At 33.6% G+C, this 16,190-nt stretch overlaps 4 protein-coding genes across 9 annotated transcripts; all 4 read left to right on the top strand.

The window, feature by feature from the left end:
- Positions 1 to 3,336: 3,336 nt before the first annotated feature.
- On the top strand, positions 3,337 to 6,889 carry LOC106389268. 6 transcript variants are annotated; one of them, XM_022687928.2, is made up of 6 exons: positions 3,337 to 3,678; positions 4,065 to 4,115; positions 5,037 to 5,133; positions 5,250 to 6,034; positions 6,115 to 6,416; positions 6,505 to 6,889. In XM_022687928.2, the coding sequence occupies exons 3-6, from the start codon at positions 5,124 to 5,126 to the stop codon at positions 6,605 to 6,607; spliced, it is 1,200 nt and encodes a 399-aa protein (XP_022543649.1). In that variant the 5' UTR covers positions 3,337 to 3,678; positions 4,065 to 4,115; positions 5,037 to 5,123; the 3' UTR covers positions 6,608 to 6,889. The 6 variants fall into 6 exon arrangements, with proteins under 6 accessions (XP_022543649.1, XP_022543650.1, XP_048637191.1 ...); XM_022687929.2 differs by having other exon boundaries at positions 4,060 to 4,115; XM_048781232.1 differs by lacking the exon at positions 3,337 to 3,678 and adding an exon at positions 3,768 to 3,986.
- Positions 6,890 to 8,414: 1,525 nt separating this feature from the next.
- On the top strand, positions 8,415 to 9,547 carry LOC106418156 (protein GOLVEN 6-like). Its single transcript, XM_013858816.3, has 4 exons — positions 8,415 to 8,685; positions 8,806 to 8,879; positions 8,975 to 9,035; positions 9,242 to 9,547. The coding sequence occupies exons 1-4, from the start codon at positions 8,577 to 8,579 to the stop codon at positions 9,370 to 9,372; spliced, it is 375 nt and encodes a 124-aa protein (XP_013714270.1). The 5' UTR covers positions 8,415 to 8,576; the 3' UTR covers positions 9,373 to 9,547.
- A 1,152-nt stretch (positions 9,548 to 10,699) lies between these two features.
- Positions 10,700 to 12,264, top strand: LOC106389258 (sm-like protein LSM7). The gene is made up of 6 exons (XM_013829469.3): positions 10,700 to 10,806; positions 10,988 to 11,021; positions 11,083 to 11,164; positions 11,244 to 11,315; positions 11,867 to 11,919; positions 12,063 to 12,264. The coding sequence occupies exons 2-6, from the start codon at positions 11,019 to 11,021 to the stop codon at positions 12,150 to 12,152; spliced, it is 300 nt and encodes a 99-aa protein (XP_013684923.1). The 5' UTR covers positions 10,700 to 10,806; positions 10,988 to 11,018; the 3' UTR covers positions 12,153 to 12,264.
- A 136-nt stretch (positions 12,265 to 12,400) lies between these two features.
- On the top strand, positions 12,401 to 14,550 carry LOC106389252 (pentatricopeptide repeat-containing protein At2g03880, mitochondrial). The gene has a single exon (XM_013829463.3). The coding sequence runs from the start codon at positions 12,428 to 12,430 to the stop codon at positions 14,318 to 14,320; it is 1,893 nt and encodes a 630-aa protein (XP_013684917.2). The 5' UTR covers positions 12,401 to 12,427; the 3' UTR covers positions 14,321 to 14,550.
- Positions 14,551 to 16,190: the final 1,640 nt, after the last annotated feature.

Raw genomic sequence — 16,190 nt, 5'->3', positions numbered from 1 at the left:
TGTGTGTATATGTTTGGAATAAGAACTTGTAAATTATCCATTCAAAAAGGTGTTACAAAAAAAGGTTTATAAAAAAAATCAGTTTAAAAAAAGGTTTATAAAAATCTGATAAGTTAAAAAAAAAAACTAAATCACGTATAATCAGGGGAACTGAAGATAACGTGACTTCTGCGCATTTTATAGAAAAGATGACATGATCTAATGGAGGCACTTAGTATTATTTTCCCTTATTTATTTTAGAAATATTCAAAATCATTCCAACTCCAGTTTGAGTGGATATTGTGTGAACAACAACATATCATAAACCGAACGAATGAAGAAATGCAAAAGTAACCGATTATTATGATATGGAATCGGCAAAAACTATTAAAACCAAAATTGTTCTGAACTTTATAGTGAGCTAACCAGCACACAATTTGGTGAAAGGAAATGTTTGATTGGAAGACATTCGAGACTTGGGCTAAATATTTTGTTTATCTTTTTTTTTTGTTGAAAATAAGAGATTGAAATTCGTAAGATTTAAAAACACATTATAAGATAACTGAAAAAATAAAAATGTGGTTCTCAATCACGCGGGTATGATTGGATGGCGAAGACGGCTTGGAAAGTCCATAAGAAATCCGAGTTTAAAATCTCACATTTGGATTATCCATTTTTGGTCAGACAACAGGTGTAACCAGGGCCGGTTATGTGCCAAGCCTAATCAAACATTCGCTTCGAATCCTAAAAAAAATTTGAAAAATTTTATATGTAAAAAGACTCCCAAATTTGAAAAAAAATTAGACTTTCAAAATTTTGAAATCTTTACTAAATGGTCTAGGGTCCCTAAATTCTGAGGACCGACCTTGGATGTAACTAGTTCTTCTTACGAGCAATCAGATCTATCTGACATCTGTGGATATGTTCTCAGAGATTAATCGGTTGGGTCTCGGTCTGAATGTTTCATATCAATAAAAAATGTGGTTCTTAGTAGAAATTCATATTGTACTCAGATAGAATAATGTTGAGTTAGTGAAATGATTATTAAATTATTTTGAGTAAGAAATTCATATTGTACTCAGATAGAATTAATGTTGAGTTATTCTAGCTATTTCTAAAATAAAATAGATTATATTAGATATATTTTCCTTCTTTAAAAATGATTTATATAAGTAATAAATATGTTATTTCTATGAAAAATATACTAGACTATTTTAGGAATTAAAATACATAATCTATCAATACGAAATGAGTAAACAGTAAATAAATTAACATATATAATTTTATGAACAGTATATAAATTTTTTTTTTTGGTTAAAGTATATAAATTATATATGTCTTGTTACTACCATATATGTTTGATATAATACTTATATATGTGCACTTCCGATGTGAAATTTGCTACTATAATCATCTATTTTATTAATATACACATTCTGCTTCCTATATTTGTAAGTTGTAACAGAAGTCAAGAAACGGAATTCTCTTAAAAACAAATACAAGAAACGGAGTCATGAGTCCTTCGAAGAAATCAACAGTGGCCATCCATGGACATATTTTACTATCAAAATAATAGAATATTTAAAGATATACTAAGAATCGATGACAACTAAAAGCTGTAGTATTTGTTTTATATTTACAACATTAATTGAAGATGAAAACGTAGGTCCAGCGTAGCCAACTAAACATAGCCGTCGATTTAAGTAAGAACAGTTCATAACAAGCAGACACCCGCTGCCATCGTACGGTACTCATTAGCTGGACCATTTTTTATTACAAAACACAACCACGTACGCAGAGCTTTGTCCTTTTAATTTTTTTTTTTGTTTCGACTTTTTCTACTCGACATAACATAACGACGAAATAGGCTTTCTGTTTCATTCCTCAATTGCTACGACTTCTTTACTTAATTTAGCTGCACAAATACTATTTGCTGTACACGTGTCATGTAATAAGTGGTTGTTCACTTTCTAGTATCATCATTCTTTATTTACCGATCCCTAAAACAAAACAATAGTTTTAAACACTACGAACTAGTTTTTCGGGTGTAACGCGACGTACCGTGACAATGTTAATCTACCAAAATGCCTCGGTTTACTTAATTAAAAAAACTATTTTATTAGATTAATATCTTTATGCCGCTGATAAAATTCCAACTCCTTCAAAGATTTTCTTCCCTTTTGTTCTTAGTAACGTTTTTTGTTTTGTTTTAGTAACGTTGAATGATTACTGTTGACTCAAGTATGAGTCACAAGTTTTGTAATCGTACCGAATCATGGTTTCTAAAAACATAGGATTAGATAGAATATTTAAAAGTTATCCAAATATATATTACCTAATAAAATTAGAAAATTATCTAAACATCTATACAAAGAGATATTAAATTGTGACATAACTTGTGAGTTTAGAAAATTATTTAGAAAGCTTTAATTTTCAGTTATTTTCTAAAGCAATAAGACAAGTTGTTTTTAATCTTTATTTGCATTTTTTATATTGTAGAATTATGTTATTATAAATTATGAAAATTTTATAAAATATTATAATTGACAATTCTACATACATTATGAAAATTTATGTTTGACTATATCATTTTGAACCGTTTATATGATCTACACTTGATAGTACTCATTTCACAATGCTATAAATTTTTATAATTTTTTTCTTTATTAATTCATATAGTTCATTTTTCAGGGAAATCGAAGCTTAGACTTTGTAACACTAATAAATCTTTGATCAAGCAATTGGACTAAAAAGGCTTTACAAATATTTTGGTTATTATTATCTTTTTTTGTAAACTAATATTTTGGCTATTATGTGATACATAGTATTTCCTTCATTTTTTGATAAAGCAAAGTATTTCCTTTATGGACGTGATTTTCTTATTTTTATTTCTTTTGTAAAACATTTTTGAGGATATGATAATAAAAGAGTTATTATAATGTTTGTTGTTTGTTATATGAAATCATAAGAAATATGTGGAGCATAGTTGGGAACAAACAAGAAATATATGAAACTAAAGATTGTTGTGACTTAGAACTCACGTCTATATCATTTTCATGGATACTATATGAACCACCACCATATACGTAACAAATTAAAGTAAAGAAGGAAAATCAGCCAACTGGCATTAAAAAGAATTAGCCAACTTTTAATTATGACAAAACTTAGAAATTTGTTTAAATTAAACAAAAATGAAAATTAAATTAAATGCAAAAATAAATAAAAGGAAAAAAGAGAAAGATAACAAAATTTAAAAATAAAATGGACAAGGGACAAAAATGCAAACCGCCTCACCCAAATCCTTTGGCAGATGTAGTTGACTTTTTATTTGTTTTCATTATAAACCCCCAAAGTTCAGTTTTTTTTATAAACTGAATCCCTCAAAATGAAAAGTCAAATCCACTAGAGATAAATACTCTCTCGTGCAGTTTCACAGATCCGATTTCTCCAAAGCTTTTATTTGTTTCTCCCTTTTGAACCGCCTGCTTATTTTCCTGGAAAATACATCAAAAAATCCTATCTTTTTCACTTTCTCCGAGAAAATAAAGTTTTAATCTTTCCAGTTTTAGTTCAAACACACTAGAACAGAGAGTTAACAGAGCTAAAGGGTGTTTCGAACGCTAACTGCTGATGATCTCATGTTTATGAAGAGAAGTTTCCATTTTTTCCCAGGAAAGTGAAGAGATTTTGAGAGTATTGGTAAGTGCATTTTTCTTCTTCTTTAGGATCTCTTAATCCTACAAAAAAAAGTTTCTTTTTTTTTGCGTCATTTATACCGTAAAAAATAAATAAAATGGTATAACACTTCTAAAAAATGGTGGCATTAAATGTTTGTAATTTAATGCCGAAACCAAATTGCAATAAAGAAGAAAGAGAGATTGGCTCTACTCTTTTGGTCATATCTCTCTGTGTTTCAAATTAATAGCAGAGACAGTGATTTTTCAACAGCTTCAAAGTATGTGGCTTTTCTTATCCAAAGCTTGGATTTTTCTTACAAGTGATCCTAGGTTGTCTTCTTCAACCTAGTAGGGTGTTTGATCCATTGTTTTTTTTAAATTCTGTTCTGTTTTTATTGTTAAGTTTAGGTTGAAGTTAATGGCTGAAGAAGGTTGAGTCTCTCTGTATCTACTGATCAAGTAAGCTTTTTTTATTTGTTGTAGTTATCTACTTTCAAGATTCTTCTTAAAAGTCTTAATCTTTGATTCATATCAAGGCTTTTCATTTAGATTCTAGCTATTAGATCTGTATGTGTTCCACTAGTTCTACATACCCTTTTGTTTTTATTATACCTATATAATTTTTGATACTTTTTCTGGGATTCTGAGTTCTAGATCCTTCTGTCCTGCAAAATTCCAATTGTTTATTGATATTCCTGTGAAAAAAATGAGACTGATTGATTTGTTTTGAACAAAAAGCTTTGCAAAAAATAAAGTTTAAAGCTTTATCCTTTTTGTCTCTTTTCTTCTTTTATATGACTGTGCAAAAGATTCTTCATTCTTTGTAGTTTGCAACACCTAGCCACACTTATAGAAGCTATATAGATAATTGATTGCTATAGATCTTATTACAATTGTCACAAGTTATTCAGAATATAAGCTTGTTTTTCGAAACTTTCTTGCTTAGCATTATTGGGGTTACAGCTTTTATCTAAATGTCTTTTTCTCCACATTTGAAAAAAGTTGTGGAAAGTGGTCATGGTAGTGGTTGATTGCATCTTTTTTTGCTGTTTTTATTATCTGTTTGCTTAGACCTCATGATGAGTTTTCTTTGGACCTGTGGAAAGAATAAATGAAAAAGAATCTTTCACATGTGTGTATGCATAGAATAGTTTCTCCTCAAAGCTTGGTTTTGTTTCTGTCACAATCTTGCTGGCCCATTGCTTCCGTTGAACAACTATTGTATCTATAAGTCATATGGAGGTTGCGTCTGTATCCTACTTTGAGTGAAACAGATAGATATATTAAATTAAACTTTAATGGATTCCATTCTCTAGAATGAAGTTTCCTTATACTTGTCATCTCCTCATTGTTGTTCTCTATTTGCCCTTGGACATGTAGATTGTGTTTTTTCTGACTGGTGCTTGAAGATATAGCTCTGGTGTTATTGACTTCTCTGTCTGCAAGATTAACAACTCTCTTAAAACCATGAGAGCAGGTAACAAAAGTCTTTTTAGTTATTGAATTTTAGACTGCTTTCTTCTTTGTAGCACTTAAAGATGTTATGATGGTAGTTGCATGTTTTCTTATACCAAGGGGTTTATTAATTTTCAGATAATGATCATGTGGTTGGAAACTCGGTAGAGAGCTGCAAAGATGAGTCCAAGCCTCATCAATGTCCTGAAGAGAAGTGGGAAGATGCAGAGCTAAAGATCCAAGAAAATGGGAAGAACGGTAGCAATGTGCCTCCTGAGTTATTCTATGATACAAGAACCGGCGACGAATGGGATAAAGAGAATGATGGAAAAGATTCTAATGAGGATGGAAAGAATAATATAGATGCTAAAAGTGGTTCTCCTGAGCCAGTTGATCCGGTGTTTTTTATGGACAAGAATGTAACGGCCTGTGACTTGCCTGAGATTGTGGTTTGTTACAACGAGAACACTTACTACCATGTGGTGAAGGACATATGTGTTGATGAGGGCGTGCCGGTCCAAGAGAAGTTCTTATTCGGTGAGAAAGGCTCAGTGAAATGCAGCTCAGACTCAAACCAGTGTGAGTCAGAGGATTTGATGAAAGCAGACAAAGGGATAGAAACAATCATCTCCTCAGAAGAAGACAGAAATGGTAAGGTCGATGATGAATCTGAGCTTTGTAATGATCCTAAGACAAACCAAGATGTTGAAGAATCTCCAAGAGAAGACTTTGCTGATGCTGAAGGTTCTTCTAGCAGTTGCAATCAAGATCATTTGATTGTGACAAGAGAGGCCAAGGACTCTCATGAAATTGAAGTGGCTACCTCAGAGAATGTTCCAAAGGAATCTAAAACTTTGGGAGACATTCTATCATGGGAAGATGAACCAAAACCTCTTGAAGAACAATCTCAACCTCAGCTTCAGGCAATATACATTTCATTGTTTAAGTTTCGGTTTTTTTAATGTAAAAGATTCTAACTTGCTAATGTGTGTGTTACTTGCAGGAGAAGGAAAGAGATGAGCCAAAAGAAGCAGAGGAGGAGAAGCTTTCCTCTCTTCCCACAACAATCTCTCAAGAGCCAAACAAGCCTTTCAACGACAATCAGCAACCAAGCTTGGTAGTGGGAGATACTTTGGAAGACAACAAACTTATCTCAGGTGGATTTGGAGAGACAAGTTTCTCAGGAGCAGAAGCAGTTTCAATCTCAGGTCATATAACGTACACAGGACCTATTGCATTCTCTGGAAGCCTCTCTGTTCGTTCTGATGCAAGCACAACCAGTGGAAGATCCTTTGCTTTCCCAGTGTAATAATACATATATGACTCTTCATCAAACTTTGATGCAAACTCCAAAGAGAAATCTTTGTCTGAATTTGATGGTTTATGTGTGCAGATTACAGTCAGAATGGAACAGTAGTCCTGTAAGAATGGCCAAACCGGAGAAGAGGAGACACAAAGGATGGAGACAGATTCTTCTTTGCTGTAGATCCTCTTGATCAACTAGTTCAAAAGCTTCTTTACTTTGAAGCACAGAGGAGGAAGGAGATATGAGATTTTACAGTATTTTTTTCTTTAAAAGGGATGTTTTATATTTTAAATGCTGAAGTAAATATTTTTTCTCTTTTTTTTTGGGTGGTTTATAGTTATGACATGGTGTGTGTAATTGGCATTTTGGTAGTAGTATTAACAGCTAGGGGCTTTTGAGATTGGTTAAAGATGCAACATGGTCGGTGTTATGTAACCGATGAGTTTATTACTATTATAACTTCATTTTCATTCTTGTATGTACGTGCTCTTTGGTTTCAGCTTGATCCTTGAGTGGTTTATTTAAAGTAAACCAGAAAAGTATTACAACTTGTTGCAGACTTGCAGTGGCCTTTGGTCAAACGTATCAGCGACTTGGGTCAATTTAATTTCCATGTTTCCGAGATATTTGTCTCGATTCTCGGCGATTTCCAGACCATTGTGTTGTTGCTATTCTATTTTGTAATGACATACCAACCATTCATGTTTTGAAAATGTAAGAATTTGTATTATTACGTTATTTCATTATTCTACCATTTATTTGACATAAGTCATCAACCTATATTTGTTGATGAATTCTACTTGTTTTTTTTAAATCTAAATTATTGTTTATTTAGCAGAATTTGAATTAATGAGTCATTCATCCGTTGGTCAAGTTATTTATAATGTTATAGTACTTGCACGAGGTCAATGATTGTGATTAGAGATGTCATGATGGAATATAATGCCAATCTAGGTAGTCATGCTAGCCAGCTCATTGTTAATCACAAAATCAAAAACAAAAACTTCACAGGATTTGCGTGGCCTATTCTATTCTAGCTATGAGTATATGACCTATTTTGCTCCATATAAAAATCGAAACGTATCTGATATTTGATTATTTTGTTCAAAACATAAAAACCGTGATACGGTACGGACAGAGCCAAATTGATTTACAAGCTTTTGGTCCAAACACATTCATATATTAATTGTAAGTGACTAGTGTTTTGAGTTAGTACTCTTTCAAAACGTGATAAGATCAATGATGCTACCAAAGGTGTTTTGCAACAAACTGGAAAGTGATGTTCTCATCTTAACCTCATTTGGGTAGTTCTTTCAAATAAGTAACTTAGGCGTGTGAATGTCAAGAAAGTGTGACAACGAGCAAAGGGCATTGGCAAATATGATGTGATATTCTCAACAACTTTGTTTATAACCTACTCGCAAAGAGAAGCGCGCATACACTAATATATATACACAATTACACATTTTGACGTTGATTTAATATTGTTAACTTTCATGATTTTTTTCAGCTGATTGGGATACTAGATTGCAAGAGTCATCTAGCATTTCAATAGGGAATGATCAGTTGATCACCGTGAGCTTCGACATATATAGTTGAACCAATTTCGAAAACAATACATGAAAATAATGTACATATGAATAATGAAAGGTTCCAAACGATGCTTCACTATAAGCTCTTTCTAAACAAATATATGATAATATATAGTATGAAAAAGGTAAATGGACAATGGTAGATAATTAGATATAGAACTTGGGGGATATGTGCGAGTAAAGAGACAAAAAAAGACAGAAAGGCGAAGACTCGACAAATTGGGTTTGATGAAGTATGATGCCAAACTTGTGCTTGTCTCAATACAGACAACCCCGAGAACGAGCCTCAATGGCGTGAACCCCTTTTTAAACCTTGACATAATAAACTTTTTGATTTTTTTAATAAAATAGTTTCTTCAACTTGTTTTGGAACTCTCACTTTTGTGTTTCGTGCTCTCTCTATCTCACATAAACACATTAATATATTATACTATATAACATAGTGGTATGTAGATAGACATACATATGTGTAAGTTCATTTTCTTTGATATAAAAGAAGAGGAGAAGAACAAAAAAGAAAAATAGCACAAACAAAAAACTTCTCATAGCTAAAATCACTTGAAGACAATGAAGCTAATTAGAGTCACCTTCTTGTTTTGTGCATTGGCCTTTTTATTCCTTATAACTCCAACATGTTCTCTACAACTCCATGCTCGCTTCTCATCTCCTAGCCAAGGTAACTAAGTTTTTCTTTTTTTCTATAAACCAAATGTTTTGAATATTAAGGAATGGCTGGGGCTGATCATGAGGTGTAAGCGATTGTGTTAACTAACTTTAAGCTACAATGATTCAACAGGTGTAAGCGAAAAGATTGTTATTGGAATGGCGCCACCACGGAAACTTATGATCATCTCCAGTGAACATGAAAATGTAAGAGATTAGCGCATCTGTTTATATATGGAATGTTTCCAATCAAATCTTATACGTGCCGTGCCATCTCTAATTACCATTTTGCAAAATAATAGGTGATGAAGTCAGGGGCTCAGGAAAGTTCAAGCGAACAACCTCGAGTCACTTCTTCTTCTGGTAAGTCAAACATGTGAATCTTTGACCATGTCAGTATAAAATGTTAAGTTACCAATATTTTTGCTCTCTTCTTCAGAATTTTGTTTTTTAGTTTGCAGGAGCATCTAAAGAATTATAAAAGAAAAACTTAATATATTATTAGGCATCTCTTTGAAATATTCGAACTAGCAAGTTGGTATTGAATCTTGTATATATTTTAATCTCAGGAAAATCTAAGAATGAAGAGAAGAGATTAGGTGAAGAAGAAGAGGAGAAAGCTCTATCGAAATATCTATCGATGGATTATCCAAGGTTTAGAAGAAGGCGGCCAGTTCACAACAAGTCTCTACGTCCATGATTTTTTTTAGTTCAATACAACTATTAATTTAAGCAGATTAATCAATTAATTAAGATAAGTTAGGATGGCTAAGTGGTTGGTATAAGAAGTTTTGGCGATATTATTGTAATTAACGGAATGTGTTCGTGTTAATTCTTTTTATATTATGGTAATGGCCGACAAGAATTAAGCAAAACCCTAAGTCTCTGGTTTGGGGTTTGAGCTTACCTGCTCTTCGTTTCACGCACTGTAACATGATGGCTGGTTTGGTTGTATTTTTTTTTATGTTATATCGCAAGAGAAAAACGATGTTTGAATTCCATTTTTAACTGAGTTAATTATATGGATGATTTGACATAAGATAAGAAGTTCATGAGTTAGGTAGGAGGATTACTCGGGATGGGTTCGTAGATTGGTCTTCAAAGAAGATGAATGCCGATGGTATCCTACTAGGGGATGTCATGTTAAGGACAATGTTAGTAACAAGCTATTCTCTAACCAAAACATCTTGGGTTCTGAGTATTGTATGAATGTAAACTCCTATGCAGGTAAATACGTACGTCGAATCTGCATACGAATCCAATCATATATATATTGCTTTATTTTCTTGCTTTTTTTAACAGCCGGGTTGCTGCAAATCACCACTTTCATGTGGATTTAAATACGAGAAACCAAACATTTGGACGATTTCAAAATTTATAACAATTTAGAAGATGATTGCAAGATAGTGTTCCAACTTTCAAGAAAGAAAAAATTGCAAGACATGGAACAATTCAGCAAACACATTATGCTTAGTTTGCGATTCACATAATTAAAGCCGTGATTATTACAAATTAGCATAGTAATTCATTTTCACTTATTAATATATCCTTCAAATCGCGTATTCAGTTTTTCAATTGGCATTGTCGGTTGCTTTGCTTGGTTAAGGCTCCTTTGAGAAACTCAGAACTAGAATCTGTAACATATGTGTTAAGCAGACGGAAAGTGTTTAAGCAGAACTAGAATCTGTAACATTTGTTCGTAAGTGTTTTTTAGCTTCTTTGGGCACTTAGGAACCATTGAGCTTCATAAACAGAATGAGATCCAAGTTAACACTTGTATCATTTGTTCATTATGTATGTATAATTAGTTTGTCTTGTTGTATTTTTCTTACAAGATATCTATACCTCACGTACTTTAATCAGTACAACTTAATACAAAAAAAGAAACTGGATATAATAAAATAAAGAACTTGGATCACAAAAATCAAAATTTCTGATAATTAATTATAGATACCCAATCCGGTTAAGAAAAATCGAACCGAAATCGTGCTGGAGAAACCAATCTTCAAATTATGGTTAAGAGATTTAATTTAAACCAGAGAGTCCTTTCCTTTATAGTAGATTTTCCGACTTCACAATTAACATCATCGTCCCTTCGCCGCCAAAGTTTTCTTCAGAGATCTTCGTTTCTCCGGTGAGTCTTACTTCATCAGTCAGTCTCTCTTCCACGTTTGTTTGCTTCGTGAAGCTCATTGATTTGCTTAAAAGCATCTTTGCATACCCCTAGTTTTTAATTGGAATTGCGAACCCTAATTTTGAACGGACGGTGGATGAAATGCTTCACAAAGTATAAGGCTTTACTGTTTTTATTTCAGGTAACTTCTGTGGAACACGCTCTGCTCTACCATGGTAAGCTATAAAGTAGTCATCTTTGTTATGATCTGAGTCAATTCACTCTTTTTTTTTTTAGTCAGGAAGAAAGGAAACGGTGTTGGATTTGGCCAAGTTCGTTGACAAGGGTGTTCAAGTTAAGCTCACCGGTGGTAGACAAGGTTAGTTAAGACAAGACTTATTGTTGCAAAGTTTATTGCATTTGGGATTTGATTGGTTTTGGGTTATTTTTGTGTGCAGTCACTGGAACTCTTAAGGGCTACGATCAGTTGCTCAACCTTGTTCTTGATGGGGCTCTAGAGTCTGTGCGAGGTATATCTTTTTTCTTATGTATATGATTAGTGCAGAACATGAGTTGAGTAGTTTTGGTTATGTAGATATACATGTTTTCTCTAGTCAAACCAGCCAATAAATGAGAGAGAAAGAGTCTCTGTATCTGATTCGATTCCTCTTTACTCTTCCTGCATACAATATATGATATTTTAAAAAAAAAAACATTTTTTTTATAATCTCCTCCTATTCATGTTTGCTGTGGTATAATTGGGACAGTATCTATTGAAACCAAAAGCTACGTTCTGTTGTTGTTTGGTCTCCATGATTATACTGTTATTGTTATGATGAGTCTTGCCTGTGCCTCATTTGTTTCACCTCTCTCTGCTCCTGCACAAAGATGTCTCTCTATGTTTTTAAGTGTATCGTTACCACTGAAAGTGATATAAATCTTGATCGTATATGCTTGAAGTTGCTTAGTCATGTTTGCTGTAACATAAAAATTAAGTATTTTTTCATATATGAAACTAGAGCTGTTGTTGATTTGCATGATCCATAAACAAAATTGTGACTCCTGTCTGATGTTTGATCAGATCATGATGATCCTTTGAAGACCACTGACCAGACAAGACGCCTCGGTTTAATTGTATGACCCCATTTTCTCTTCTTCCTTTTTTTTACAGTTATAAGTGCAAATCCTATAATGTAACTTCTGGTAACATTGTTAATAGTTAAACGGTAAACCCATTAGATTCTCAACCACTATGTGTTGTTTGTTCCTGGTCTTAGGTTTGCCGTGGAACTGCAGTGATGCTCGTCTCACCAACTGATGGAACTGAAGAAATCGCTAACCCTTTCAATCAACCAGAAGCTCTCTAAAGAGTTTCTTCCAAAAACATTATACCCCTCTCTCTCTCTCTATGCATCTGAGTATCTACCATAACGTTGGAAACAGTTGTTTTATTATTTATATACTTATTTTGGAACATCATAGGCTCTTCTTCGTGTCTTTGTTATAACTTTTCCGACCAAATTTGATTTCAGTTGCTGTAATAAAAAATCAAGTAACTTTTCCGACAAAACTCAACACATCATATGCCTTAAAATTCAACATTATAGTGCGATTTGAGCTTTTTGGAGTGTCTTTGGACAAGATGAAGTCATTAACGACAAAGCTCAAACTCCTTCGACCTGTCCTGACGTCACTGTGTTCTTACAGCTCCACCGACCAAACCCTTCTTCTCAATGAGTTCACCAGGTTCTGTTACCAAAGAGACCTTCCCAAAGCTCTGAGAGTAATGGATACGTTGCAAAGTCATGGTCTTTGGGCAGACTCTGCAACTTACTCTGAGCTCATCAAATGCTGCATGTCTCATAGAGCTGTTCACGAAGGCAATCTCGTTCGTCGTCACTTATACTTCAACGGGCATCAGCCAATGCTCTTTCTTGCTAATGTTCTAATCAATATGTATGTAAAGTTCAATCTTTTAACTGACGCTCACAACGTGTTCGACGAAATGCCTCTGAGAAACGTTGTTTCTTGGACTACTATGATCTCTGCTTACTCCAAGAGCAAACAGCAGCAAAAGGCTTTGGAGCTTTTGGTTTCGATGCTGAGAGAAGGCGTGAGACCAAACGTGTATACTTACTCCTCTGTTCTGAGATCTTGCAAGGAGATGTCTGATGTTAGAATGCTTCATTGTGGGATCATCAAGGAAGGTCTTGAGTCTGATGTTTTCGTTAGGAGTGCTTTGATTGATGTCTTTGCTAAGCTCGGTGAGCCTGAGGATGCTCTTTCGGTTTTCGACGAGATGGTTACTGGTGATGCCATTGTTTGGAACTCCATCATTGGTGGGTTTGCTCAGAACAGTAAAAGTGATGAAGCTTTGAAGCTTTTTAAGAGGATGAAGAGGGGTGGATTCACCGCTGAGCAGGCGACGTTGACTAGCGTCTTGAGGGCGTGTACTGGTTTGACTCTGTTGGAGCTTGGGATGCAAGCTCATGTTCATATAGTGAAGTACGACCAGGACTTGATACTCAACAACGCGCTTGTGGACATGTATTGCAAGTGTGGGAGCTTGGATGATGCTCGCCGCGTGTTCAACGGGATGAAGGAGAGGGATGTGATTACATGGAGCACTATGATCTCAGGGCTGGCGCAGAATGGTTATAGCCAAGAGGCACTGAAGTTGTTTGAGTCCATGAAAGCTTCTGGGACCAAACCAAACTACATTACCATCGTTGGAGTTCTCTTTGCTTGCAGCCACGCAGGGCTGCTTGAAGACGGTTGGTACTACTTTAGATCGATGAAGAAGCTTTACGGAATCGATCCAGTGAGGGAGCATTACGGTTGCATGATTGATCTGTTGGGAAAAGCTGGGAAGCTTGATGATGCAGTGAAGCTGTTGAATGAAATGGAGTGTGAGCCGGATGCTGTTACTTGGAGAACACTTCTTGGTGCTTGTAGGGTTCAGGGGAACATGGTGCTAGCCGAATACGCAGCTAAAAAGGTCATAGAACTCGATCCAGACGACGCGGGGACTTACACGGTGTTGTCTAACATATACGCAAACTCTCAGAAGTGGGATAGTGTTGAAGAGATCAGGACGCAAATGAGAGACAGAGGAGTCAAGAAAGAGCCTGGATGTAGCTGGATTGAAGTAAACAAAAAGATACATGCATTCATCATCGGAGACGAATCTCACCCTTTGATAGTTGAAGTCAAGGAGAAGCTGAAGCAATTGATTGATAGAATGATTGGTATTGGTTATGTTCCCGAGACGAACTTTGTGTTACAAGATCTTGAAGGAGAGCAGATGGAGGATTCTCTTAGACATCACAGTGAGAAACTGGCTTTGGCCTTTGGATTGATGACGTTGCCTTTAGGAAAAGTGATTAGGATCAGGAAGAATCTGAGAATATGTGGCGACTGTCATGTGTTCTTCAAGCTCGCATCAAAGCTAGAGAAACGCAGTGTGGTTATAAGAGATCCAATACGTTACCACCACTTTGAGGATGGAAAATGCTCATGTGGCGACTACTGGTGACAATCTGATGGCTCTATATAACAATGCAATAGAGCGTAAGTTGATTAATGAATCATATTTTCATATTCATCGATTTGCTTATAGATTTTGGGAACTAATACAATTTTTTGGTTTTTTGTTTTTTTTTTGGTATTTTGTATTTGAGAATTATTTCACATGAATATGAGTCGAGTTAATGGGAAGACACTACTACTGCACATGGGTTTTGGATCATGCCATGTGTTATATAATATATGCTTAATCTCTCTTTATTATATTTTATTTTTCTAAGATACAAAATCATTAAAATAGTCAAAAGTGTTCAAAGCTAAATGTTGCATCATGGAGACAAGATTTTTTATGTCCAAAGTTGTCTAATCTCATTGTCTACTATTATTATGATTCACTATTACTTTCATGTGTACTTAAAAGTGCCATTGCACTGGCTTTACTCATATGGAACTCATAAATAGGTTGGTAATGATTTTAAACATTTGAAATATGAAAATCCATTGCTAATTCTTCTGTTATTTTTTTATCTTATACTTAACCCAAAATAATTTTTATCTGTGTTAATTCATATTTTAAATAATGATTTATAAAAAAAATTCTCAAAAAATTTTGGTGATATATTTGTTAAGACGAAAATCTTTAAATCATCTTTGTTAGATAATATCAAAAGTTTATGAGAAATTAAGTGTATACAGATGTAATCATTTGTAAAATATGAACTTGCTTGTTATTTACTTTTCAGTTGCCACTAGCTGATTCTTCATTTTTATTTGTTTCAAAGCAACTTTTGAATAATTATTCAGCTAAATCTGTAAATTTATTGTTTGCTTAGTTCGTCATTTATTTTTATATTATCTTATGTATCCCCTAAATGATGTTTATCTAAATTAATTAACTTTACTCAAATAAGGTAAAATATTCTTCATAGTATCAAATTAATTTGGTGAGGTTTTCAAATGCAAAGATAAAAATCTTATCTCTTTTGGATTGTTTTAAAAGCTTGGAAAATACTATACAATTTGTAAAATATGAACTTGCTTTAAATTACTTGCATTGCACCTAATTTTTACTGCAATGTTATTATAGGCTTTGGAACTTATGAGGCCCAGTTTCGTAGGTCCATGTCGCTGTTACCACGTCGGCATTCTCATCCTTCAACACATACCTTCCCACATCGGACGGTTAAGATTCCATAAGAATCTACAATCGGACGGCTCTCTATGCCTTTTCTAGACTCTTCTAAAAAGATGGAGACGATGATGAATCTTCTGGTTTACTATTTTACCTTCACTTTAATGTCTCTCTATTGTAATTTTTTTTTTTGAATTTATAACTAGTTATTTTTCAATTTAAAATTTTGTTCTTCTTCTTTTGAAGTATATAAAATTTCATTTGAACTCCTTATTGGTGGATCGCACGTCTTTCCATAGTGATCAATGGAGTACTAAAAAAATACAGACAAATAAATTTTAATTAATTTCAACACTACAAAATAAAATTTTAAATTTTTTTATTATGATTATCTATCAATCATATCAACCAATAACTACCATATAGAAATGAGTTTTACACTTAAGTTCACATTTAAATTTAAATTCTATCATAGGTATATAAAAAAAAAATGTAGGTACAATAATTTGGAGGACTTGCTAAGAAAACAAAATAATAGTTAAAAACAAAGAAATAAGTAAAAACTACGGCAACACCAAATTCATAATAATAAACAAGTGGAAATAAATAAAGAAAACAAAAATGTCAGAAAAATTGGTTTATAAACTAAAGTAATAACGAGGATTAAAATAGAAAAATGACGTGTCAGTAAGATAGATTTGTGATCAATCCCTAATAAATAGGTTACTAAAACATATTAACTCAAACC

The sequence above is a fragment of the Brassica napus genome, chromosome A6 (genome assembly GCF_020379485.1).
Source record: "Brassica napus cultivar Da-Ae chromosome A6, Da-Ae, whole genome shotgun sequence".
In the NCBI taxonomy this organism is placed as follows: Eukaryota; Viridiplantae; Streptophyta; class Magnoliopsida; order Brassicales; family Brassicaceae; genus Brassica; species Brassica napus.
Note: the sequence above shows the minus strand (reverse complement) of the source record. Positions and strands in the feature narration are given on the sequence as shown.

Bases quoted from the DNA above. Each gene is read 5' to 3' on its own strand.
- LOC106389268 (XM_048781234.1), top strand. The intron at 6,035-6,114 runs GCAATATACATT...TGTTACTTGCAG, and splicing joins AATCTCAACCTCAGCTTCAG to GAGAAGGAAAGAGATGAGCC. The intron at 6,417-6,504 runs GTAATAATACAT...TTATGTGTGCAG, and splicing joins AGATCCTTTGCTTTCCCAGT to ATTACAGTCAGAATGGAACA.
- LOC106418156 (XM_013858816.3), top strand. From the start codon at position 8,577: ATGAAGCTAATTAGAGTCACCTTCTTGTTTTGTGCATTGGCCTTTTTA. The intron at 8,880-8,974 runs GTAAGAGATTAG...GCAAAATAATAG, and splicing joins TCTCCAGTGAACATGAAAAT to GTGATGAAGTCAGGGGCTCA. The intron at 9,036-9,241 runs GTAAGTCAAACA...TTTTAATCTCAG, and splicing joins TCGAGTCACTTCTTCTTCTG to GAAAATCTAAGAATGAAGAG.
- LOC106389258 (XM_013829469.3), top strand. The intron at 11,165-11,243 runs GTTAGTTAAGAC...TTTTGTGTGCAG, and splicing joins GCTCACCGGTGGTAGACAAG to TCACTGGAACTCTTAAGGGC. The intron at 11,920-12,062 runs GTATGACCCCAT...TCCTGGTCTTAG, and splicing joins CAAGACGCCTCGGTTTAATT to GTTTGCCGTGGAACTGCAGT.
- LOC106389252 (XM_013829463.3), top strand. From the start codon at position 12,428: ATGAAGTCATTAACGACAAAGCTCAAACTCCTTCGACCTGTCCTGACG.